At 37.7% G+C, this 26136-nt stretch overlaps 2 protein-coding genes across 3 annotated transcripts in view; both read left to right on the forward strand.

Annotated features, from left to right (window-relative positions):
• The window catches only part of SCP2 (sterol carrier protein 2), a 981293-nt gene that overhangs the window by 96134 nt on the left and 859023 nt on the right, over positions 1–26136 (forward strand). The window lies entirely within an intron of this gene.
• Positions 3809–26136, forward strand: part of ZFYVE9 (zinc finger FYVE-type containing 9) — a 116242-nt gene continuing 93914 nt past the window's right edge. For both annotated transcript variants that reach the window (XM_069591811.1, XM_069591820.1), the window contains exons 1-3: positions 3809–3914; positions 15974–16079; positions 20483–22578. In XM_069591811.1, coding sequence (XP_069447912.1) covers positions 16010–16079; positions 20483–22578 — 2166 coding nt within the window. In that variant the 5' untranslated portion in view covers positions 3809–3914; positions 15974–16009. The remainder of the gene's footprint in view (positions 3915–15973; positions 16080–20482; positions 22579–26136) is intronic.

Below are 26136 nucleotides of genomic sequence, written 5' to 3' on the forward strand. Positions count from 1 at the left end.
AAAATGAAAAGACAACCTACTGAATGGGTGAAAGTATAGACAGCTCATAAAATTCAACATCATAAGAGCAACCTGTTTTAAAAATGGGCAGAAGAATTAAATAGCCAAAGTGGAAATACAGATGGCCAACAGGCACATGAAAAGATGCTCAACATCATTAACCATCAGGAAATGCAAATAAAAACCATAATGTGATATCATGTCACATTCTGAGTATGTGTGTCTTTTTAACCTGTGGTGCAAGTCCAGTAATATTATGTAACTCTCAAAAATCATAGGTTTGTCATAATGACTGTTACTGAAAAGACACAAATAATATGTGCTGGAGAGGATGTGGAGGAGAAGGAACCCTTCTACACTGTTGGTGGGAATGTTAATTGGTACAGCCACTGTGAAAACAATATGGAGTTTTCTCAAAGAACTAAAGATAGAATTTTTTTTTAAATTTTTTTTTAAGATAGAATTTTCATATGACTCAGCAGTTCCACTCTTAAGTTATATAAATGAAAAAGACAAAAACACTATTTGAAAAAGATACACACACCCCAGTGTTCATAGCAGTGTTATTTACAATTACCAAGATGTAAAACAACCTAAGTGTACATCAGTAGATAAATGCATAAAGAACGTGTGGTATAGATGTACGTTGGAATACTCCTCAGCCATAAAAAAGAATGAACTGTTACCATTTACAGCAACATGGATGGACTTGGAGGATGTTACGCTAAATAACGTAAGTCGGAGAAAGATACTATAGGTTACCACTTATATGCAGAATCTAAGAAATATAGGAAATTAGCAAATATAACAAAAAAAGAAACACAGAGAGAATAAACTTGTGGTTCCCAGGGGGAGAGAGACAGGGGCAATGTAGGGGCCAGGAAGTGGGAGGTATTAATACATACTACTGAGTGTAAGATAGGCTCAAGGATGTATTGTACAACATGGAGAATATAGCTGATATTTTGTAATAACTATAAGTGGAAAGTATAATTTAAAATTATCTAAATTTTTAAATTAAAAGATAAATGAAAAAATAAGCTATAAAAAAGAAAAAGTAAAGAAAGGTTTTAAAACAAAGACTATAAATTACCTTCAGAGGGAGCTGTGATGAGAAGCAAGTGAGTACCACCATAGATGTGGAGGCGTTAGGGATCTCTAAAGGCTTCAGTGAGGTGTGGTGTTAAAACAGGATTGGTTGGAAGTCTGTGCTAGGAGTGGTTAATTTTGCAGGTATTCCACCTTCTCTTTTGTAGTCAAGTAATTTTCCTTCTTGTCCTGTAGGAAACTAGAGGTTTATCTTCTGGTAGAATTGAATTGTGAAACCTTTCAACTGAAGGATTTGGGGCATATCAGAAAGGTGAAGATGAGATACAGGGTTGAAAGTAGACTAACTAAGGAAAATGTAGTGTGAAGTCATAAATGTGAAGTTGAGAGGAGTCACCTTCTTGTGTGGGTTTTCCTTTAGCCTTGTTTAAGCTGCTTACGGGAATGTATGGAGTAGGTAGATAGTCGAATTTAACCAGGCTTGAGATTTTACCAGCTGAGGCTAGAAGGTCAGAGGGATCCGGAAGGAAAACCTATGATGTTTGAGACAGTTACATCATATTATTGGACTTGCCTCACATGTTAAAATAGACACACTCAGAATTTGACTTTGAAATTTAGATATATATATATATATTTAATTTTAGCTAGTTATTAGAAGTATTACTTTGGCCTCATTCTCATTTTGACTTTGGAGCTTCTATCCTATACAGCCCTTACATACTTCTGATATGATTTTATCATTTATTTGATAGATGGAAGTTGTTTCTTAGCATCGGTAGCTCTTCTCATTTAGAGTATACAGCATGTATATATTTTTCCAAGTTCTCAAGACAGGAAAATCTTTCATCAGTGATTTTTTTTAAAATATAAATTTATTTTTCATTCCACTTTTAAAAATTGTTCTCTGGAACCTTGAATTCCTGGCCTTTTAGAATCAGTTCAGTTCGGTCGCTCAGTCGTGTCTGACTCTTTGTAGCCCCATGAATCGCAGCACACCAGGCTTCCCTGTCTGTCACCAGCTCCTGGAGCTTACTCAAACTCATGTCCATCGAGTCGGTGATGCTATTCAACCATCTCATCCTCTGTCATCCCCTTTTCCTCCCGCCTTCAATCTTTCCCAGCATCAGGGTCTTTTCCAATGAGTCAACTCTTTGCATTAGGTGACCAAAGTATTGGAGTTTCAGCTTCAGCATCATTCCTTCCATGAATATTTAGGACTGGTTTCCTTTAGGATGGACTGGTTGGATCTCCTTGCAGTCCAAGGGACTCTCCAAGAGTCTTCTCCAACACCATAGTTCAAAAGCATCGATTCTTTGGCACTCAGCTTTCTTAATAGTCCAACTATCACATCCATACATGACTATTGGAAAAACCATAGCCCTGACTAGACTCTGTTGGCTAGCATCTTTGTTGGCAAAGTAATGTCTCTGCTTTTTAATATGTTGTCCAGGTTGGACATAGCTTTCCTTCCAAGGAGCAAGCATCTTTTAATTTCATGGCTGCAGTCATCATCTGCAGTGATTCTGGAAGCCAAAAAAGTAAAATCTCTCATTGTTTACATGTTTCCCCATCTATTTGCCATGGAGTGATCAGACCAGGTGCCATGATCTTAGTTTTCTGAATGTTGAGTTTTAAGCCAACTTTTTCACTCTCCTCTTTCACTTCCATCAGGAGGCTCTTTAGTTCTTCTTCATTTTCTGCCATTAGGGTGGTGTTGTCATCTGCATATCTGAGGTTATTGATATTTCTCCCAGCAATCTTGAATCTAGCTTATGCTTCATCCAGTCCAGCATTTCTCATGATGTACTCTGCATATAAGCAGGATGACAATATACAGCCTTGATGTGCTCCTTTTCCTATTTGGAACCAATCTGTTCTAACTGTTGCTTCTTGACCTGAATACAGATTTCTCAGGAGGCAGGTCAGGTGGTCTGGTATTCCCATTTCTTTAAGAATTTTCCACAGTTTGTTGTGATCCACAAAGTCAAAGGCTTACGCTTTGGTCTTTTAGAATACTTATTTTAGTAAGCACATCATTTTCACATCAGATAATAGAATTACATTTGAAATAATGTCAGAAGAATTTCTTTTATTGCCAGATAACTTTAAAATTAAGTGATGTTTACTAGATCATATCTAGGATACTCTTCTATTTTGAAACTGTTTTGAGCATAGGTTAGATATTTTATACAGATAATATGAGATACTTAGTTTTATTCTGATTAGTTTCAACTGCTAATCTGTTGCTTCTAAGCAGCAGAGAGAGGCTGAAATCATAAGGGACTCCATTTGGAGGAGAAACAGTTGTTTGGCATTAAAAAATCTTAACAGAAATCTTTTGATCTCAGTTTAAGAATTCTGTGTACAGGAAAAAAATCACTAACAGAGGACTTTCTTGTGAAGCAGCAGTTTTGTTAGCTTTGGATTCGTGGAAGGCCTATTGAAATATAAATAAAAGGTGTTTTTATGAATTACCATAGTCATTGGATAGAAAGTACCTGGCTTTGATCTTTCACTTTGTATTACTCATTGAAAATAAGAAGTGTGTGGAAATTCTTAACTATTCATTGAAACATTTAGCTTTGGGCCTTTTTAGACAATATAATACGTCTGCTGCTGCATTCCATGCTGGCCAGGTCTTTGAATCTGAAGATATAATTGGAATAGCTTTTATTTGTCTAGCTATGATAGATTGATATGAAGAAAATTGGGGCTTATTGCTTTAGCAGATATAATGAGCAATGTGTTTTTTCTTTAGGATCAAACAGAGCACACTGAAACAGCAGGACTGGCTGGTAGTGCAGCAAGCATCATGAGTAAACACATAGAGGTCCGTTCCTTATCACATGTGTAAGGGAAAAAAGGTAAGAAATCTAGTGATCTTATTTCTCTTGAGAGCTTGAACTTGAGAAAACAAATAGCTTTATAGAAACTAATGCTCATGAATATATATTCTAATTGCTTCATTTATGACACTGTCTCTTATTAAATCAGGAATATTGCTTTTTTTACAAAAAAGATTTGGCTTAAGTCCAGGGAAAAAGATGTTTTAAAATTCCTATTGAATTACATCAAAATGCTAATTTCTCTACCAGTGCTTGGCTTCTTCCTTTCAGAGTCAACTTCTACCTTGGGCATAGACAGGTAATTTCAGCATGACGAAGAGCATGAACTTGAGCAATATTATTAAGAGAAAATCTACCCAATTAATTGGTATATCTACCTGATTAATGTTATGAATATTTCTTAGTCAATCGCACAAGTGTTGAATAGTTAAATCTTACTTTAGGATAAGGAATCAGAAATACAGATTTAATTACATTATTTTATTTTGTATGTTTAGACTAATTCTGAAGAGCAGTCATTTCCAGCAGAAAATTGGAAGTATTTTATTAATTCTGATAGAGCAAGACTTCTTAATCATTGACATTTTTCTGACTAGGAATCTTCTTTGTTTTCTTTCAAGTCTTATGATTATTTAATGCATAGAAATGGTGGTGGGAAGGGAAGGAATGTGGGTGAGATTGGTTTCAGAGACGGATTATGCCATTCACTATTGGAGTGTTGTGTGCTCTGGCTGAGTGCTCTGGTTTTCCATGTAAGCTTCAAGGATCGAGGCTTGGGTCTGACAGTGTCTGGCAGACTGAGTTCTTAAGGCACCTAGCAGTAGTACTTTCCTCACCAAAATTTCTGGACTTGGAGTTGGCTAGGTATTTCTTGTCCCCTAGCTTTCTCACATATGAGTGTGAGAAAAGAGTGCTTCTGTCTGCCTTCATCTGGCAAAATCTTATTTTTCAGGCATCTCCTCTTTAGGAAGTTTTCAGCCCACCGCAAAGACCATCAATAATAATAAATAATTAGCAATAATAAATTATTGGAGTATTTCTTACAGTAGCCCATCCTACCCCAAATAATATACCCCTGCTCTAGTCTGATTTGGATTCCCATCTTCTTTGGCTCCATAGTACCCAGTGCATATATTAATATCAATTAGTATATATCACAGTATTTCGTATTTTAAGTCTACTTATCCATCTTCTATGAAACATTGGGTACTGTTAGGTCAAGGCCATTGTCTTGTTGATATTGTAACCTAATGATTAAAACAATGTCTGATACATAGTAGATGCTCAGGAATATTTTATGCATGAATGCACATATGTTCATTGTAATTAGTATATGGCATAGAGGAAGTAACAGTGAAGGAGACACCCGAGGAGCAATCACATAAGTGCTGTAAAAGACCCTTAAGACTGAGATTCAAAACAGTGTCTAAAAGGTCTCTGGTTAATAGAATAAAAAAGAAGAGATACTCAGGAAGAAACTACTGAATTAAATAATCATATTCCTCTTTGAGATGTACCATTGACCCTTGAACATGTGGCGCTGACTCTCCGTACAGTGGAAAGTCTACATATAACCCTATAATCAACTCTATATACATAGTTCTTCCATATCTGCGGTTCCGCATCCGTGGATTCAACCAACAGTGGATCATGTAGTACTATAATATTTACTATTGAAAGAATCCATATATAGATAGACCCACATGGTTCAAACCCATGTTGTTTAACAATCATTTGTACATATATGATATTTAGTGACTTCCATTTTGAATAAGAGGTGGACATAAAGGGAGGTAGGATTTAAATTCTCTGAGAGGTCCATCTTATACAATGAAAAGACTACTCCAAAATCTAAGGTTTTCCTTGGAAAATGAAACTAAAGAGGGTCAAGACTTGGGGACATGAGACATAACAGAGATCAAAGGATGAAGTTCCGAAGTAAAAGCAGGAGGATAAAGGGAAATCCTATATTTTAAAGAGAGACCCTTCCCATCTTCTGTTCTTCTTTCACACAGTGATTACCTGGTATTACATCTCGACGCCTCCTTATAGGAGATTATACGACTCTTCTCAGGAGTCCAAAGAAAAGACCTAGATATACTGACAGTTGGAGGTCTCCCAATGAAATAGCTTTGTTCCCCCCCAGTCGCCATGCAGTGGAAGCCTTCCAGCTGAGAAGCCACACGTGCAGAGCTTCCAGTTCGCTTTTGGTACTTCATTTGTTCAATGTGAGGCATTTGAGGACAGCATCCAGTGTGAAAGACAGAGATCAAACCACAAAACAGGAACTTGGAGGAAATAGTATTGAAACAGAAGGTTTAGGAAAAAAGAAAAAAAGTCAGAGCAAATTGTAGGTAATTATATTAAAGAAGTAAGAAAAGAATTATGTCCATGAAGTAAGATAAAGATGTCATAAAAAGGATCAGAAAAAGAAAGTACTCTGGAAATTTAAAATATGATAGTTTTAGTGCATTTAAATTAAAAAAAAACTATCTCAGGTTTATAGAAAATTTGCAAGTATAGTACAGAGAATTTTTTTCTTTGAACCATTTGAGAGTAAGTTGCTAGGTGCATCCCCTACTATGTTTGAAAATGTTCCCTTCAAAAAAGGATTTTGTACATAACTACAACACAGCCATCAAATTAGGGAATGAACTTTGATGCATTACCACCATCCAGTTGTCAGACCTTTCTCGTTTTGCCAGATGTGCAAATAATGTCCTTTTTGGTCAAGAGTACTGAGTTTGGGATCACATGTTTCATTTGGTTGGGAAGCCAGCCAGTGTTTTATGCAGTTTCAATCTGACCTCCCCACCCTGTTTTGGAAGTTAGCAAGGGTGTGCATGCTCCCCACAGCCCACAGCCCTTCCCACAGCCCTTCTGTTAGTACAACCAGCCCTTCAACCAGCCAAGGAGACTTGTCTTCCTGGCATCGAACCCCTGGGCTGTGGCTCCCAGTATGCGGCTTCAGTGGCTCACTCCCCAGGGAGGTTCTCCGCCTGTGAAATCCCCTTCTTCTTCTGAGTCCCCTCCCAAGCGCACAGTCCCCCACCTGATCACTTTTCTTCCTTTCCTACCTGATTCCGTGTGGATGTTTCCTGTAGCCTCGGTTGTACAAGAGTCTTTCTGCCAGTCTCCAGTTAGTGTTCAGTGAGATGGTTCCACATGGAGATGTATTTTTGATGTGTTTTTGGAGGGAGATGAATTCCACTGTTCTCCTGCTTCACTACCTTGATCTCTCTTCAGTAAACTTTATTTTTTTAGAGCAGTTATAGGTTCAGAGAAAAATGGAGCAGAAAGTACAGGGAGTTACCATATACCTTACCTACCCCTCCCCCCAGATCCTCTCCCAACCTCCCCTAGTGTGCACATTGCTGTGTCCTTTTTATTGCGATCTGTCAGGGAGCATGAAGTTTGTTTGTCCTATTACTGATGATGTTCATTCACTCTGATCACTCATGAAAGGTGACATCTGCCAAGATTTGCCTCTGAAGTGACTCCTTGTTTTTTGTAATTAGTATTTTTGTGGAGAGGAATTTTGAAACTATGAAAATACCCCATTCCTCATTACACTTGGAATTCATTCATTTATGTTGTAAAGACTCATTACTTTCTTTTTTTAAGCCAATGGTTATAATCTGTTGCTACCCTTATTTACTTTGATGTTTAGAATCTCTCTGGTTAGGTCAGTGGAAGCTCCTTCAAGCTGATTTCTGTGTCCTTTGATATGTCCCCATCATTTTTGGACACTTCTTGTTTCTTTTTTGTTTAATTGAAATGTAATTCACATACCATACCATAAAATTCATCCTTTAAAAATACATAGCTCAGTGGTTTCTATATATTTGCAGAGTCTTGAAGTCATTACCATTATCTAATTCTAGAACATTTCCATCACTCCAAAAAGAAATCTTGTATCTGTTAGCAGTTACTCCCATTTCCCTCCAATTCCTCCCAGCTGCTGGCAACCCACTAATTTACTTTTTGTTTCTGTGCCTATTTTGGACATTTCATATAAATGGAATCATGTAATCTGTAGGTTTTTGTGTCTGCTTCCTTCAGTTACCATGATATTTTCAAGCTTCATCTATGTTATAGCATATAGCAAAACTTTATCCATTTAAATTATCATACACTATTATATTTTGTTAATATATAATGCCATATTTTATTCATTTATCAATTAATAGATCTTTGAATCATTTTTACCTCTTGGTGTTATGAATAATGTTCTGAGCATTCACAGATAAGTTTTTGTGTGAATGTATGCCAAAGCCTTTGACTGTGTGGATCACAATAAACTGTGGAAAATTCTGAAAGAGATGGGAATACCAGACCACCTGACCTGCTTCTTGAGAAACCTATATGCAGATCAGGAAGTAACAGTTGGAACTGGACATGGAACAACAGACTGATTCCAAATAGGAAAAAGAGTATGTCAAGGCTGTATATTGTCACCCTGCTTATTTAGCTTATATACAGAGTACATTATGAGAAACGCTGGACTGGAAGAAAACAAGCTGGAATCAAGACTGCCAGGAGAAATATCAATAACCTCAGATATGCAGATGACACCACCCTTTCGGCAGAAAGTGAAGAGGAGCTCAAAAGCCTTTTGATGAAAGTGAAAGAGGAGAGTGAAAAAGTTGGCTTGAAGCTCAACATTCAGAAAACTAAGATCATGGCATCTGGTCCCATCACTTCATGGCAGATATATGGGGAAACAGTGGAAACAATGTCAGACTTTATTTTTCTGGGCTCCAAAATCACTGCAGATAGTGATTGCAGCCATGAAATTAAAAGATGCTTACTCCTTGGAAGGAAAGTTATGACCAACCTAGATAGCATATTCAAAAGCAGAGACATTACTTTGCCAACAAAGGTCCATCTAGTCAAGGCTATGGTTTTTCTAGTGGTCATGTATGGGTGTGAAAGTTGGACTGTGAAGAAAGCTGAGCACCGAAGAATTGATGCTTTTGAACTGTGGTGTTGGAGAAGACTCTTGAGAGTCCCTTGGACTGCAAGGAGATCCAACCAGTCCCTTCTAAAGGAGATCAGTCCTGGGTGTTCATTGGAAGGACTGATGCTAAACCTGAAGCTCCAGTACTCTGGCCAGCTCATGCAAAGAGTTGACTCACTGGAAAAGACCCTGATGCTGGGAGAGATTGGGGGCAGGAGGAGAAGGGGATGACAGAGGATGAGATGGTTGGATGGCATCACCGACTTGATGGACATGAGTTTGGGTGAACTCCGGGAGTTGGTAATGGACAGGGAGGTCTGGCGTGCTGCAATTCGTGGGGTCACAAAGACTTGGACATGACTGAGCGACTGAACTGAACTGATGTTTTCTCTTCTCTTGGGAATAAGCCTAGGAGTGGAATAGCTATGCCTTGTGGTTAATTCCTTTTAACTTTTTGAGGAACTGCCAAACTGGTTTCCAAAGTTGCCACACCATTTTACTTTCTTCCCTGCTATGTGTGAGGGTTCATGTTTCTCTCCATCCTCATCAAAGTTCTTATATTTTTTCTACTTCAGCTTTAGAATCAGGCATTTTTCCATGGAGCTCTAGCTGCTTTTAGTGAATAACAATATTTATAAATCAAATCTGGTGCTAGGTATGCTCATTGCTACATGGAGTGGAGGTTGGAATTGCTGCTCCAAGTTCTTTGAATATATGTGTACACACACACACTTAGATCTGTGTTTATTGCCAGAAATATGTTTATTGAATACCAAAACTGTGTTTACTTACTACTATAAGTATGCTTATCGAAACCCATGAGCTCAAACTGACAACTCGTATTCCAGACCAACACTGCAGGGTTCTTTGTATTTTTCTCTTTTTTCGCATTTACTTTGTGGTGGTCTTTCCTGTTCTCAGTTTTCCCCTGTGTTAATGCCTTCTCCACCAGTGAGAAACCTTCTTCCTATTACCCTTTATGTCCTTGCTTATCTGACTCATCCCTCTGCATGTAGTCTGTGCCCTATCACTGGCTTCTCCCTTTGGTCCTTCTAGTCCTGCTTAGGCTGTGACCTGCCCGCCTGCACTGCCCTCTTAGATCTCCTCCTCACCCTTCCTGCCTGCGAAGCCATCTTACCCACTGTGCTGTCTCTCTGCCCGACCGTCCCCTTCAAGTGGACACCTTCCTCACCTCTCAGGGACCCTTAACAACCCACGCTGGGCTGTGCTGCAGTTTCCTTCCTTCTTGGGGCCGTGACTCGTTATGCTGGGCCACCCCCACGTAAGGACGTCTGCTTGCCACACTTGGGCTCTGACTCCCCCCATACACAGATGCCCTCTTCATCTGCTCCCTATTTATTGAACTGTTAATAATTTTCCCCCTTTATTTTTATTTTTTAAACCTTTTATTTTAAAGTAACTATAAATTCACAGGACATTGCAAAAACAGTATAGTTTTTGTGTATCCTTCATTTACAGTTTTTTCCATTTGTGACATCGTATGCAACTAGAGAAAAGATAAAATCCAGTAAGTTAGTATTTTATTTGTCCATTCATCAGTTGAGAGATATCTTGGTTGTTTCTACGCTTTTGCCTTTATGAATAATGCTGCTGTGTGCATATTCATGAGTGTATATAGTTCTGTCCCATTTATCACAGGCAGGTTTGTGTAACCACCATTGCAGTTTAAGATATAGCACGATTCTGTCACCACAGGTATCTCCCTTGTGCTTCTCCTTTATAGTCATGTGAACTCTCCTCTCTCCACTGTCACATATTTAATGACTTCTTAAAATTAAAAACATAATTACAAATCACAGGAGGAAAAGAGCTGAGCAAGGATAGAGATAAACCATGTTATGTTCATGAATGGGAAAACTTAGTATCATTACCAATCCTGAGGGAGGGGCAGGCTACGAATTCTAATTTCTGAAGGTTGATTTTATTGGCACTTTTTTCCATCGGGCACCACTGCTGAGTCTTGGGGCCACTTGGGGCAGTTTTTCCTTCAGCTCCTAGCTTTATGCAGAGAGCCCAGTCTGGCCCTCTGTAATGCAGAAACTTCTAGAAGTTTACAGCCAGTGGTTCCCATTCTACTTTCTAGTTTTCAAATCCTGGGTCTGAAGGTTGCTGCCTAGTGTTGTAACCTCTGTGACTGCCACCCTTCAGTTCTCACTCATTGCTGTGGCTTGATCTCTTGTTTGTTAATGGCATATTTCTCTTTCTTGGTTTTGAATTTCACTGTATAAACTCTTTAAAAATAATGTGTTTTATCTAGAGTTTCTGTATTCAAAGTAGAAAGAAATGTTTTCCACCACAAGCTCAGTACAATTTTTTTTCTTTTCTTTTGAAAAATTTCAAGCCTGTAGAAAAGTTGAAAGAATAGTATAATGAAGAATATATGGTGAAAGAATAGTACAGAAATATCCATCACCAGGTTCATCAGTTTCTACTGTTTTGCCTCTTTCTTGAGCACTTTTCTCCTCTCCCCCTGACCGGTGCCACTCACTCACACTGACATTCACATATTTTTTTTCCTGAATTATTTGAAAGTTAGTTGCAAATAACATAACACTTCTTCCCCAAATAGATACAGTAGGTGTCTCTTAAGAGTAAAGATAGTCTCCTACAAAATTTAACTACTTTCAACATCCAGGAAATGATTATTTATTCATTGTATCACTAATGTATAGTCCAAATTCCCCTGATTATCCCTTAAATGTCATTTTTTTGCTGTGTATTTTATATGTATATTTCCTTGATCTAGTTAGTATTCATGCATAACATTTGGTTATTTCATTTCTTTAGTCTGTCTCAACTCAGAATTGAATACACTGAGTGTTTTGAAGAATTCAGGACAGTTGTCTTAGAATGCCTCACATTCTACATTTGTCTAGTTTGTTTTTTTGTCTAGTTTTTCAGGATTCAATTCATATTAAACAATTTGAGAAAGAATACCTTGTAGGTAAATGTTTTAAATTTATCGTGTCACATCAGATGCATATTGTCAGCTTGTTAAACTGTTGGTGATGCTAAACTTGTTCATTTGGTTAAGGGAGTGATTACTATATCTTTTCACTGTAAATGTCCATTTTCTCCCTTGGGACTAATAAATCATCTATAGAATGATATTTTGAAGCATTGTGAAAATTTTCTTCCCCACTGTTTACCTAAAGGTTTTAGGCATCCATTTTTGATGCTTGCCTGAGTCAGTAGTTACAATTGGAGTTCAATACAGTTTCTTGAATGGCTGTTTATACTGTTTATTTATTTCACAGGTGTTTGTGAAATAGGTGCCACATTAGGTTCTGTGACAGTCACATGGTGACCACTGTCTAGTAGGTGTCTTGGGATTATAGCTCAGGGATGGAGCATTTGACTGCAGTTTAGTGGGTGCCTTGTGGTGTCTATGTTGTGGTGGGAGAGACTGACATTAATCAAACAGTCACACCAATATATATTTATAATAAGACTGTGATAATTATTATAAAGGGAAAGGTAAGGGTGCTTTGAGAGATTATAAAGAGAGATCACCTTTTCTAGGGATTCAGGGAAGACTTCTTGTGAAACTAGTATTTGAGCTAAGAACTAAAGATGTAGAGTTGGCCAAAAAATTCCTTCAGGTTTTAAGTAAAACTAGAAGACACATTTTACATTTTCACCAGGAAATTTATTGAGTAACATATTCACCCTTAATCTTCCATCAGGACAACATAAGAGTGAATGTTTCTTTGATGACTAGGCAAAAACTAGGAGCAAGGACACTTGTTCCTTGGGAGAAAAGCTATGACAAACCTAGACAGCATTATTAAAAAGCAGAGACTTCACTTTGCCAACAAAGGTCCATATAGTCAGAGTCATGGTTTTTCCAGTAGTCACTTATGGATGTGAGAGTTGAACCATAAAGAAGGCTGAATGCTGAAGAATTGATGCTTTTGAAGTGTGGTGTTGGAGAAGACTCTTGAAAGTCCCTTGGACTGCAAGGGGATCAAACCAATCAATCCTAAAGGAGATCAATCCTGAATATTCACTGGAAGGACTGATGCTGAAGCTAAAGCTCCAATACTTTGGCCACCTGATGTGAAGAGCAACTCATTAGAAAAGAACCTGATGCTGGGAAAGGTTGAAGGCAAGAGGAGAAGGGGACAACAGAGGACAAGATGGTTGGATGGCATCACCAACTCAATGGGCAGGAGTTTGAGCAGGCTCTGGGAGATGGTGAAGGACAGGGAAGCCTGGCATGCTGCAGTCCATGGGGTCACAAAGGGTTGGACACGACTGAGCAACTGAACAACAAGGCAAAAACTGTTACAGTTTGGCTGGGAAGTTCTGATTCACCTGCCGTATTCACCAGACATTGCACCTTTGAATTTCTATTTATTTCGATCTTTACAAAACTTTCTTAATGGAAAAACTTTTAATTCCCCAGAAGACTGTAAAAGGCACCTGGGACAGTTTTTTTAAGGTACACTCTGATATGTCAGCTGTCACAATACAATTTAACAAAATTGTTTTAAATGAAGTTAAAGACAACTAAGTGCTGCTAGAGCCATCTTAGGGAAAAAACTGAAAAAACTTTTTGGCCCACTATTTTGGCAAGGAGTGTGTATATTGGAGACAGATAAAAGGTCTCAGAGAGAAAAGGAGCATGAGACATTGAAGAAATGTATATCAAGTAGTGTTCCAGCACAAAGTATAGTGTCTGCACATAATAGGTGCTCAGTAAATATTAGTGGAAGGGAGGATAGGACTGTAAAATTAGCCTGTGTAATCACTGTTGCTAGATTATTTATTTTATAATAAAAGTATCAACTCCAAGGATCAACTTAAAAACTTAATTACTGATGAAGCATTTATCATGTGGGAGACAGTATTTTAAGTGTGTTATCTGTGTTAATTTATTTACTCTTTAGGTATGTACTGTTATTACTCAGTTTTGCAGATAAAAGTCAAGTCACAGGTAATTTGAGTACTGGACTTTTCAGGTGGCTCAGTGGTAAAGATTTGGCCTGCCACTGCAGGAGACGCAGGAGATGTGGTTTCAATACTTGGGGTGGACAGATCCCCTGGAGAAGGAAATGGCAACCCACCCCAGTATTCTTGCCTTGGAAATTCCATGGATAGTGGAGGCTGGTGGGCTACAGTCTATGGGATCAAAAAGAGTCGGACACAACTGAATGAACAACTGAGCATGCCACAGGCACAAATTGAGTAACTTCCCTAAGGTCAAGTAGTTAGCAAGTGAATTAGAAACTAGGTTAGAAGTTGGACGGTCTAGTCCTAGAGTTTATGTTCTTGTCCATTATGCTGTAATTCTTACTATTGTTTAAAGTATAAACAATACCTTTCTCAAATTTACATTCCAGGGCTTCCATAATATAATGCCTGTCACTACAGCTGCGTCCTGCTGTCACCCATGTAAATAAATCCTTGTTCCAATTAAACTGATTCCTCAATAATTGCCCATTCCTAGTATGTCTCCCCCTGTTTGAAATTTCACTTGTGCATCTTCCCATGTAGAAGACTATTACAATTTCATCCATCCTTCCAGACCCAGCTCAGATCCATAAATAATGCCTTCCTTGACCATCCAAACTGATGAGCTGATCCATTTCTTGAACTTTTATAGTACTTACTCTGTAATACTCACTTGTTAATTTTGACAGATTAATCATTTAGTTTCTTGAGCTGTGTTGTTATGAAAATCATTTTGATTACTATTTAAATTTTCTCATTTAGCATTGTTTATCATTAAGTAAATGATAAGATTCTTGATGTTAGGGCTCGTATCTGAGACTTCAGTTGATCCCTGTACCCCACATACAGTAGATGCATTGTAAATATGTTGATCTGATTGTTTCTGTGGCTTAGCTATTGTAACTAATGCTGCAGTGAACATGGAGGTGCAGACTCTCTTCCAGCTAGCAATTTTATTTTCTTTGGATGTATACCCAGCAATGAAATTACTGGATTATATGGTGGTTATACTTTTAATTCCTTAAGGAGCTTCCATACTTTCTGTAGTGTCTGTATCAGTTTGCATTTCCACCAGTAGTACACAAGGATTCTCTCTTCTCCACATTCTCACCAACACTTATTATTTGTTTTCTTTTTTGATGACAGCCATTCTGACAGGTGTGATGATATCTTTGTGGTTTTGATTTGCATTTCCCTGATGATTGGTGATGTTGAGCATTTTTTCATGTACCTGTTGGCCATCTTATGTCTTCTTTGGAAAAATATCTTTTCAGATCCTCTGCCTACTTTTAAATGTGGTTGTTTATTTTTTTGATGTTGAGTTATATGAGTTCTTTGTATATTTTGGATATTTACCCCTTGGTGGACATATCATTTGCAAGATCTTTTCCCATCCAATAGGCAGCCTTTTTGTTTTGTTGATAGTTTCTTTTGCTGGGCAAAGTCTTTTTAGTTTGATGTAGCTCCATTTGTTTATTTTCACTTTCGTTTCTCTTGGCTAAAGAGCCATAGCCAAAGGAATATTGTTAAGGCTGATGTCAAAGAGTATATTACCTATGTTTTCTTTTAGTTTTATGGTTTCAGGTCTTATATTCAAGTATTTTTATCTATTTTGAGTTTATTTTTGTATATGGTATGAGAAAGTAGTCCAGTTTGATTCTTTTGGATGTAGCTGTCCAGTTTTCCCAACACCATTTATTGAAGAGCTGTCTTTGCCCTATTCCCTTTGTTATAGGTTAACTGTCCGTACAAGTGTGGGTTTTTTCTGAGTTCTGTGTCCTGTTCCATTGATCTATGTGTCTGTTTTTGTGTGACTACTGTGCTGTTATAATTGCTGTAGCTTTGTAGTATAGTTTGGCACCACAGAGTATATTATGGGGGGGTTTTTAAATAGTGATGTTATCAGTCACTTTTATTAGTAATCGGTTTGTTCTTCATATTTTCTATTTTTTATGATTTAGTGTTGGTAGGATGTATGTGACTAGGACTGTATTTATTTATTCTGAGTTGTCCAATTTATTAGAATATATTATTCATAGTAGTCTGTTATGCTCCTTTGTATTTCTGTTTTATCAGTTGTAATATCTATAAATTATATTTTAATAATTGGGAGTATAATAAAATTTGATCTTTTTTCTAGATTTAAATAAGTCTCTTGAGTGGTGTTTTCTCACCGATGGAGAATTACTTCCAAGCAGAAGCTTACAACCTGGACAAGGTGTTAGATGAATTTGAACAAAACGAAGGTGAGAATTTAGTTTGGTGACACTATTTGAATGTATTTATGATATAGAAAATGTGGGATTATAAGAGGATGCAGTACTAAAGCAGAGAAAGTTGGGTCCAATGCCTTATTGATGATAGTACTATATATTAATACTAGGAGGAAGAACTAACACTTTTTTAGCCCTAACTATGTGCCAGATACTAAGCTAACCCATAACCCTAGGCTAATTCCTGATTCATGTAAATTTAAAACCTATTATTTTGGGATTTTATTAGATGTATGTAGTTGGGCTTTATAAATATCAAGTGAAAGTGTATTGTCCTTTCAGTTTGGATCATTTATACAAGTATCTTCTCACTCTCTTCTCTGGTTTCTTCCCTGCTTGTATCGCAGTTTTTTGTCATCCACACAAATATTACACATAATCATGTGAATACTGTCTCTAGAATACCGCTGACTCTCATTAATAAAAGTATAGTTCTTTACCTCAGTCTCTTTGCAACTTCTGTAGGTTCTAGTAGAATATTTTCTACATAGTTGATTTGCAAAATATTCCTGTTGAGTCAGTAAAAATTGTCACTCTCGTTGAAATATAGTGTTTGCTTACCAAAAATAGCTCCTTTTAAAGGAGAATGATTTCAGAAGCCAGATTTTTTGCAACTCTGCTGATCATTTGTTTCGAATTTTTCTTTTTTTTAACTTTTTGGTTGCTCTGTGTCTTCATTGCTGTGTGTGGGCTTTCTTTAGTTGCGGCAAACAGAGGCTGCTCTTCACTGCAGTGGCTTTCTTGTTGAGGAGCACAGGCTCTGTGTATGTGAGGAACTGAATTCATGCTCCCCGCATTGGCAAGCAGACTCCCATCTACTGTACCACTAGGGATGTCCTGTTTTGAACTGTTTGTAAAAAATCTCAGTTGTTGTTGTTTAGTCATTCAGTCGTGTCCGACTCTTTGTGACCCCATGGACTGTAGCATGCCAGGCTTCACTGTCTTCCCAGCGTTTCCTCAAATTCATGTCCATGATGTTGGTAATGCCATCCAACCATCTCATCCTCTGTCACCCCATTCTCCGCTTGCCCTCAGTCCTTCCCAGCATCAGGGTGGGAGTTGGCTCTGGGAGTTTCCAGTGAGTTGGCTCTTTGCATGAGGTAGCCGAAGTATTGGAGCTTCAGCTTTGGTGTCAGTGAATATTCAAGGTTGATTTCCTTTAGGATTGACTGGTTTTATTTATCTCCTTGCTGTCCAAGGGACTTTCAAGAGTCTTCTCCAGCATCACAATTTCAAGAGTCTTCTCCAGCATCAATTCTTCAGTGATCAGCCTTCTTTATGGTCCAACTTTCACATCCATACATGACTACTGGAAAAACCATAGCTCTGACTATCTGTACCTTTGTCGGCAAAGTTATATCTCTGCTTTTTAGGTTTTAAACACTGTCTAGGTTTGTCATAGCTTTTCTCCCAAGGAACAAGTGTCTTTTTGTGGCTGCACTGCACCATGGCTGCAGTGATTTTAGAACCCAAGAAAATAAAATCTGCCCCTGTTTCTATTTTTCCCCCCATCTATTTGCCATAAAATGATGGGACTGGATGCCATGATCTTAGTTTTTTGAATGTTGAGTTTTAAGCCAGCTTTTTCACTCTTCTCTTTCACCCTTATCAAGAGGCTCTTTAGTTCCTCTTAACTTTCTTGTCATTAGAGTGATATCATCTGCATATCTGAGGTTATTGATATTTCTCCTAGGAATCTTGATTCCAGCTTGTGATTCATTCAGCCTGGCATTTTGCATGATGTGCTCTGCACAGACGTTAAATAAGCAGGGTGACAATGCACAGACTTGACAACATACAGACTTGTACAGTGTACTCCTTTCCCGATTTTGAGCCAGTCCATTGTTTTGTATCTGAATTAACTGCTGCTTCTTGACCCGCATCCAGATATCTCAGGAGGCAGGTAAGGTGGTCTGGTATTCCCATCTCTTTAAGAATTTTCTACAGTTTGTTGTAATCCACACAATCAAAGACTTTAGTGTAGTCAATGAAGCAGAAGTAGATGTTTCTTTGGAACTCCCTTGCTTTCTCTGTGATCCAGTGGATGTTGGCAATTTGAACTCTGGTACAGCTGTGCATCTGGAATTTCTTGATTCACGTACTGCTGAAGCCTACCTTAAAGGATTTTGAGCATTACCTTTCTATTTCTAGTAAGTGAAATGAGTGCAATTGTACGGTAGTTTGAACATTCTTTGGAATTGCTATTCTTTGGGATTGGAATGAAAACTGACCTTTTCCAGTCCTGTGGCCTCTGCTGAGTTTTCCAAGCAGTTTGCTGACATATTGAGTGCAGCAGTTTCATAGCATCATCTTTTAGGATTTTAAATAGCTCTGTTGAATTCCATCACCTCACTAGCTTTGCTCATAGTTATACTTCCTAAGACCCATTTGACTTCACACTCCAGGATGTCTGGCTCTTGATGAGTGACCCCCACCATCATGATTATTCTGATCATTATGATCTTTTTTGTATAGTTCTTCTGTGTATTCTTGCCATCTCTTAATCTCTTAAAGGAAGTACATGTTACCAGATCTCACGTCTCTGCTAGCCCAAATTTGGAGAACTCAGGATTTAACATTTAACAGTCAGAGTATATTAATCCCATTCTCCATGCAATCTGAATTTTTTTAATGGCTTTTGCAATCTGACCTTTCTAGCTTCTTTTCACTACATTCTTAAACTAATTCTTTTTTCACCTCAAGCTGATTTACTTAATTGCTCTTTCAGATTCTTGTACTTGGGGCTGTACTTTTCCTTTTTTCTCTTTTATATATGTCCTGTTTCCAAGTTTATGTAAAATTGTCTTTGAAGCCCAGCACATATCCTCCTGCTTCCATGAATTCAAGTTTGCTGCATCAGCCTGTGAAATATCTTTATACTAAATTTATTTTCTACTACTACATAGTAGTTTTCAAATACTTAATCTATCATATACTACTAGTTAGATATTCATGTTTGCTGTATCTATTTCTTATTTTTCCAGCTAGATTATGTACTTTTCGGAGGCCAGAGCTATCATTTAATCTCATATGCCTCAACCTCAATGCTTTTACTGTGGTATCACTTAGCATGTTTTTATTGTGTATCTACTGCATATTTATCAGAATGTTTTTATTGTGTACCTATTACATATCAAGTGCTCTGCAGAGCTAGGACTAACACTGATGGGAAGAAATGGTTTCTGCCTGAAAATGTCAGGTAAATCATTGTATTTCAGTGTAATAAATGCTTTGATAGAGATATGAACAAAGTACTAAGGAAACCTTAAAAATTAATGTTGCTACTAGAGGAAGGGACTTCCCTGAGAGCAGATTGTATCTGTAATTTCAGGGCTGTGATTATCAGATTTACTCTAGGAAGAAAGCAGGAAAGGCAATAATTGCAAAGTGCTTTGTTTCTTACTTCTCTAATTAGACATACACATAGCACTATAACTTGGGAAAGTAGCCATCATAGTTATGATCTATTAAAAAATAAACATTAAATGAAATTTTGATTATTGATAGAGTATAAAACCATTGATTTAATATGGCAAATGCAGAATTTCTGCCAATTTCCTCAGTATAATTATGAACCTAAGAAATAATATTATAACATGGTTATAAGCAGAATTTCACATACTGTAGGAAACTTTTAAACTTATTGCAGACAAATGTCAAATATATACAAAAGTAAATAGAGTAGTATAATAAATTCCTGTGTACTTATTACACAGCTTCAGTAGTGAGTGACATGCTGCTATTTTTCATTTATATATCTTCATTTATTCCTTACTCCCTGCTTCATTGTTGGTGTTTTTTTTTTTTTTACAGATTTTTAAAGGTGAAATTTATACATTAATTGTATAGATCTTAAATGTACAGTTTTGGCCAAGAGATATATCCATATAACCCACGTCTTAGTCATGATGTAAATTATAGAACTTTCTGTCTCCACAGAAAATTCCTTTGTTTCCTTTCCACTCAATTACTATATCCTCATCACTGTTCTAATTTGTTTTTCACTTTAGATTAGCCCCTACCCCATACTGTGCTTAGCCTATCCAAGGCCTACCCGATTACTGCACTCCCTTGCTCAGCTCAAAGGACAGCCTGCCAGTCACTAATTATGTTAACTAGATCGAGGTAGAATTCTTTTGTTGTTTGAAATGTTCTGAGATATTACCATTTGGTGATATATAATTCAGGGAACTGTCTTAAATGTTTTCTCTTATCCATAGCTAAAAATCAGAAACTTCATATCCTAGGAATATTCTGTTTTCACATATCCTAGGTAGATTTTACTTTCAGAGAACATTTGCAAGTGTATTTCAGTAACTTAGTCCTAGCCTTATCAGTGTTACCAACAAACTTATTGTAATTATTTATTTTTTCAGATGAAACCGTTTCTCCTATTTTATTGGATACAAAGTGGAGTAAGATTCTAGATCCTCCTTCTCGTCAGCTGTCATTTAACTCTGCACTGACCAGTGTGAATGAACCTACAGTTTCTGAGTCACAGCCACAACTGAAAGTCTTCTCTCTGGCTCATTCAGCTCCTCCTAACACAGAGGGAGAGGACCACTGTGCTAATGGACAAGACTGTAGTCTGAATCCAGAGATCAACACAATGTGGATTGATGAAAATGCGGTTACAGAAGACCAGTTAATTAAGAGGAACTGTAATCGAGATGATCAATGCAGTACTGTCGAAGTGGGAGAGAAGAAATGTGGAAACCTAGCTTGTCTGCCAGATGAGAAGAACGTTCTTGTTGTAGCTGTCATGCATAACTGTGATAAAAGGACATTACAAAGCGATTTGCAGGATTGTAATAATTATAATAGTCAGTCCCTCAAGAATGCTTTTAGCTGTTCACTGGATAATGAAAACAGACAAACTGATCAGTTTAGTTTTAGTATAAATGGGTCCACTGAAAAAGATATGAACTCAGAGAAACAAATGGATCCGTTGAATAGACCAAATCCAGAGGGGGATTCTGATAAGTATATATGTACTACTTCTGATAATCTAGCCAGTGTTTGTTCCCCTTCACAGTTACAGGATGATGAAAATATAGACAGAGACCCCTCCATGTCTGTGATTACAAGCTTAACACTAGATTCAGTAATCTCATCCCAGCGAACAGAGGAAGGTCCTGCTGTAAAGCAAGAGGACGCTACCCCAGATGAGATTCTCACTGGCAAAACCAGCTCTCCTAGGACAGACCTGGGGAGTCCAAACTCCTTTTCTCACTTGAGTGAGGAGATTTTGATGAAAAAAGAGCCAGCAGAGGAGAGGACAACTGAAGAATCCACCCAGTCTGCTTCACCTTTACTTCTCAAAACTGACATGCCTAATGGGTCTGGCAGGGATGATAACTCGGAACAGGTTTCAGATTGTCTTGTGCCCAGTGAGGTTAAAGCTGATGACAAGGAAGGCTGTAAACATGAAGAAATTCTTGGCACTAAAGAACTTGTTAATATGACAGAGCATTTCTCTGAATCTCAGGAGATGACTAACTGGAAGTTGACTAAACCAAACAAGATGAATGAGAGCCAAGTAAAAAAAGAAAATGAGAAGTTCCTGCAGATGAATCAGCCTGAAGACACCTGTGATGATAGTGGAGCGTGTGATAGAACGGCAGAAGCAGGTCTAGATTTAAAAGGAACTTGCATGAATGAAAGTGAAGGATGTGATTTCTCCACTGTTATAGATACACCAGCAGCAAATTCACTATCTAATTGTTGTGATTCCTATGGAATGCAGAGCCCAGTTGTTTGTTTTGTTCCAAAGACTTTACCCTCCAAAGAAGATTCAGTAACAGAAGAAAAGGAAATAGAGGAGAGCAAGTTGGAATGCTACTCAAATATTTATGAACAGAGAGGAAATGAAGCCACAGAAGGGAGTGGACTACTTTTAAACAGCACTGGTGACCTAACGAAGAAAAACTATTTACACAATTTCTGTAGCCAGGTTCCATCAGTGCTTGGGCAATCTTCCCCCAAGATAGTAGCAAACCTGCAATCTATCAGTGTTCCTTTTGGTGGTGCAAGACCCAAGCAACCTTCTAATCTTAAACTTCAAATTCCAAAGCCATTATCAGACCATTTACAAAATGACCTTCCTGCGAACAGTGGAAATACCACTAAAAACAAAAATGATGTTCTTGGGAAAGCAAAATTAGGGGAAAATTCAGCAACCAATGTGTGCAATGCGTCTTCGGGAAACATCTCTATTGCTGATACAAATGGGGACCATTTAGAAAGTTATGAATCTGGGATATCCAGTAGACCGTGCCTTGCATTAGCTCCAGAAAGCCCAGATAATGATCTCAGAGCTGGTCAGTTTGGAATTTCTGCTAGAAAGCCATTTACCACTCTGGGTGAAGTGGCTCCAGTGTGGGTACCAGATTCTCAGGCTCCAAACTGCATGAAATGTGAAGCCAGGTTTACATTCACCAAAAGGAGGCATCATTGCAGAGCATGTGGGAAGGTAAGTTGTGTGTGTCAGGAATCTGGCACGTGCATTTTACAACGCTCAATTAAAACTTAATAAAGGTAATATAGGGAGCATGCTTAAGGCTGAGATGAGATTACAAATAGCTTTGGAATATACAGTTCTAGTAAATTTCCAAATGAAAAATGGCCTCGCTGATTCTTAGTGTTTATATAATTTTCTTGTTGTTGTGAAGATTTAAGCCGAATCAGTTTTCATAAAGAGATGAAAACTGCAGAAGTGGTAACTTTGATTTCTATATTGATACTTGCTTAATGGAATAGCTTGAAACGAGGAAATTATTCTTCTGAATAAGATTTTAAGAAATTTAAGAAATGTTTATAATTGACTATATTTTTTAATTCTTGAGTAATTATACTTAGAATCCATCCCAGTTTTTACTATAGAATTTTTGCCATTGTACTAGACATGCTGGAACTTTCTGTACACATATTTTTGTCTTTTCCCCCCATATAACTTTGACTCAAAAGACTTGAAAGCTGTTGATCCTTGTGACAATGTAATAAGGATAAATGATATTCCTTAGTTCTCCCAAAATTTTGTTAGCTAGTGACACATCAATATACTAATATTTCTTTAAGCAAGAACTATAAACAAGGAGGAAATAGGATTTTGTATTTTTTAAAGTAATGTAAGGTTTTGTGTCAGGTCTGGATTTGAACTTCAGCTTTATTACTATTAACTATATAACTTTATTAAGCTTTGCGTGCATGCTAAGTTGCTTCTGTTGTGTCTGACTCTGTGCAACCCTGTGGACTGTAGCCTGCCAGTCTCCTCTATCAGGGGATTCTCCAGGCAAAAATACTGGAGTGCGTTGCCATTTCCTTCTCCAGGGGGTCTTCCCAACCCAGGGATCAAACCCATGTCTCTTACATCTCTTGTACTGGCAGCAGGTTCTTTACCACTAGTGCCATGTGCCAAATTTGTCATAAGAAAACAAACCAAAAGATAACTTTCACTGGGCTGCTCTGAAGATTAAATGAAATTACATGTAGTAGTAAGTACTCAGTAAATGACCTCTGTTTCTCTTCTTGCCTGATTACTGGTCTGTCTGAATTAATTAGATTGCCGTCAACTTCAAGGGACAGACTATCTGGCTCTCGGTGACTCAAACAAAAATAACATTTATTTCACATAACAAGAGGCCTGAAAATAGAGACTCTGCTGTGTCTGGGTGTAGAGTCAGGGTTACTGAAGTTCTCTTGGTCTTCCCTTCATGGTCTCAATATACTGTGGCACAGCTTTAAGCATGAAGTCCAACCTGACGACTTCCTAAGTACAGAGAAGCTGGTCAGTGGCAAAAAAGCCTATTTCTCTTGCCACCCTCTCATCAGGAAGGAAAGAAACCCCAGCAACTTCTTTCAATTTATTGGCCGCTTCTAGACCACAGGTCCAATTTAGACCAATGACTGACAACAGGGAACAGAATTGCCAGGATTGGCAAAGATCAATTGTGACTCACCCCCTGGGGCTGAGCCAATAAGGCAGCATTAGCCCCAGAAAGCTCAGATAATGAAAAGAATATTAAAAAATACAAAATCCTATTTCTTCCTTGTTTATAGTTCTCACTTAAGAAAAACTAGTATATTGATGTGTTACTAGCTAACAGAATTTTGAGAGAACTAAGGAATATCAGTTATCCTTAGAACATCACAGGGATCAATAGCCTTCAACTCTTTTTCGAGTCATAGTTATATGGGGGGGGGGGAGACAAAAATATGTGTACAGAAAGGTCCAGAATATCTAGTACAATGGCAAAGGAAAAGGGGAAGAATGGTTCTTGGGTGGACATTCAACAAGGGCTACTATAAAGTCATAAAACAAATGAACCAAATAGCGGGGAGCAGAAAGTTGTTAAAACTGTGACTGGTCTGTTAGTCTCTGATTATTAAAATTTAAAGAAAATAATGTGTCTAATTCCTAAATATTTTGCAATCTGAAGTAAACCTGTGGTCAGTAGCCTAAACAGTTAGTTTTCTGTTAGGGGATTAGAGGCATCATTTTTTTTGTTTCTGTTCTATGTTTTGCTTACTGTGTGTAACACTTTGTGAAAATTTTGCTCTCTTAAGCAAATAATAAAAATGCTTTTGTTCCAGGCCAGCATATTCAGATGTAATGACTAAATAGGTGACTTAGGTGGATTCAGAAAGAAAATGGTGGCGTAAAAATGCACATAAGCTGAAAAATTACATGGGGAATTTTTGCTGAGTGGAATTTGTAGAATTTATAATTCATATGGATTATGGATTCATATTCCATCTTTTTTTCTTTCCATCTCCATTTTCCTCAGGGATATTCTGAGGATTGTTGAGATAATGTCTGTAAAAATCCTTGAGCATCTCAGAAGACAGGGGCTTATAAATGTGGGTATAGTTTTTCTAGACAGTAAATTAATCAAATGGTACTTGGAAGATAGCTGGAAAAATACCCTAAGCAATGTGATTTTGTAAAATAGTGTTTACTGTCGAAAAAAGTTTATTTTGTACCATTTTAATATTTCTACTATCCAGTAATTTCCAATACTTTTTAAAACTTAATATCTATAGGCAATAAGTTTTCCTTACTGTAACAAGCATATATTAAGCATCTACTGTATGAAAGTTTCTGGGCTAAGTGCTAGAGATTTGGAGATAGAATGTATGACCCCATAGAGTTTTTAATCAGAAGGATTGATTTCAGTGAGTGAGGAATATCTGGATTTCCTGTAATTTTGCAAAAATCCTAAAAAAAAAAAAAAATAGTGAACTGCTGATCTGAGTAGAAAATTGGACCATCCCATACAATTTATAAAACAGTATTTTAAGAGTCAGTTATGTGTGTTTTATATTCATTCTCATCTTGTAGAATGGGTGGTTAATTTTTTCCTACTTGACAGATCAAGAATTAGAGGCTCAGAGAGGTCAAGGAATATATCCAAGGTCACACGACTTGAAAGTGGTAGAGCCACCTTTGGAGGAAAAGCTAGGACTCTTTCCTTCTGTCATAACTGCTTCTCCTAGTGTGTCTCCTCATTTATAATAGCAGTATAAACAAAATGCTTTAGAAACAGTAAGGTAGGGGAGCTTAATTTTTCCAAGAATGGAAGGAGGAGTCAGGAAAATTGTAATATAAAAAGCAACCATTTGGGCCTTCTCTGGTGGTCCAGTGGTTAAGACTCCTCTATATTTCTGCTGCAGGGGTCTTGGGTTCCATCCCGCATGCTGCCCTGTGAGCATACCGTATCTCCCCTTCTGCCCCCTGCTAAAAGATAAAATGACTATTTGGAGAAGGAGATAAGAAAGTGGATATAACTTATGGATCAAAATTCTAAAGTATGTGAAGAGAATGGGATCACAGCAGAGCACAAGTGGAGAATTAGCAGTAGGAAAAGGGAAATCATTTTACAGAAGAATCAGTTCAGTTCAGTTCAGTCGCCCAGTCGTCTCCGACTCTTTGCGACCCCATGAATCACAGCACGCCAGGCCTCCCTGTCCATCACCAACTCCCGGAGTTTACTCAAACTCACGTCCATCGAGTCAGTGATGCCATCCAGCC

Source organism: Ovis canadensis, chromosome 1 (genome assembly GCF_042477335.2).
Source record: "Ovis canadensis isolate MfBH-ARS-UI-01 breed Bighorn chromosome 1, ARS-UI_OviCan_v2, whole genome shotgun sequence".
Lineage (NCBI taxonomy): Eukaryota > Metazoa > Chordata > Mammalia > Artiodactyla > Bovidae > Ovis > Ovis canadensis.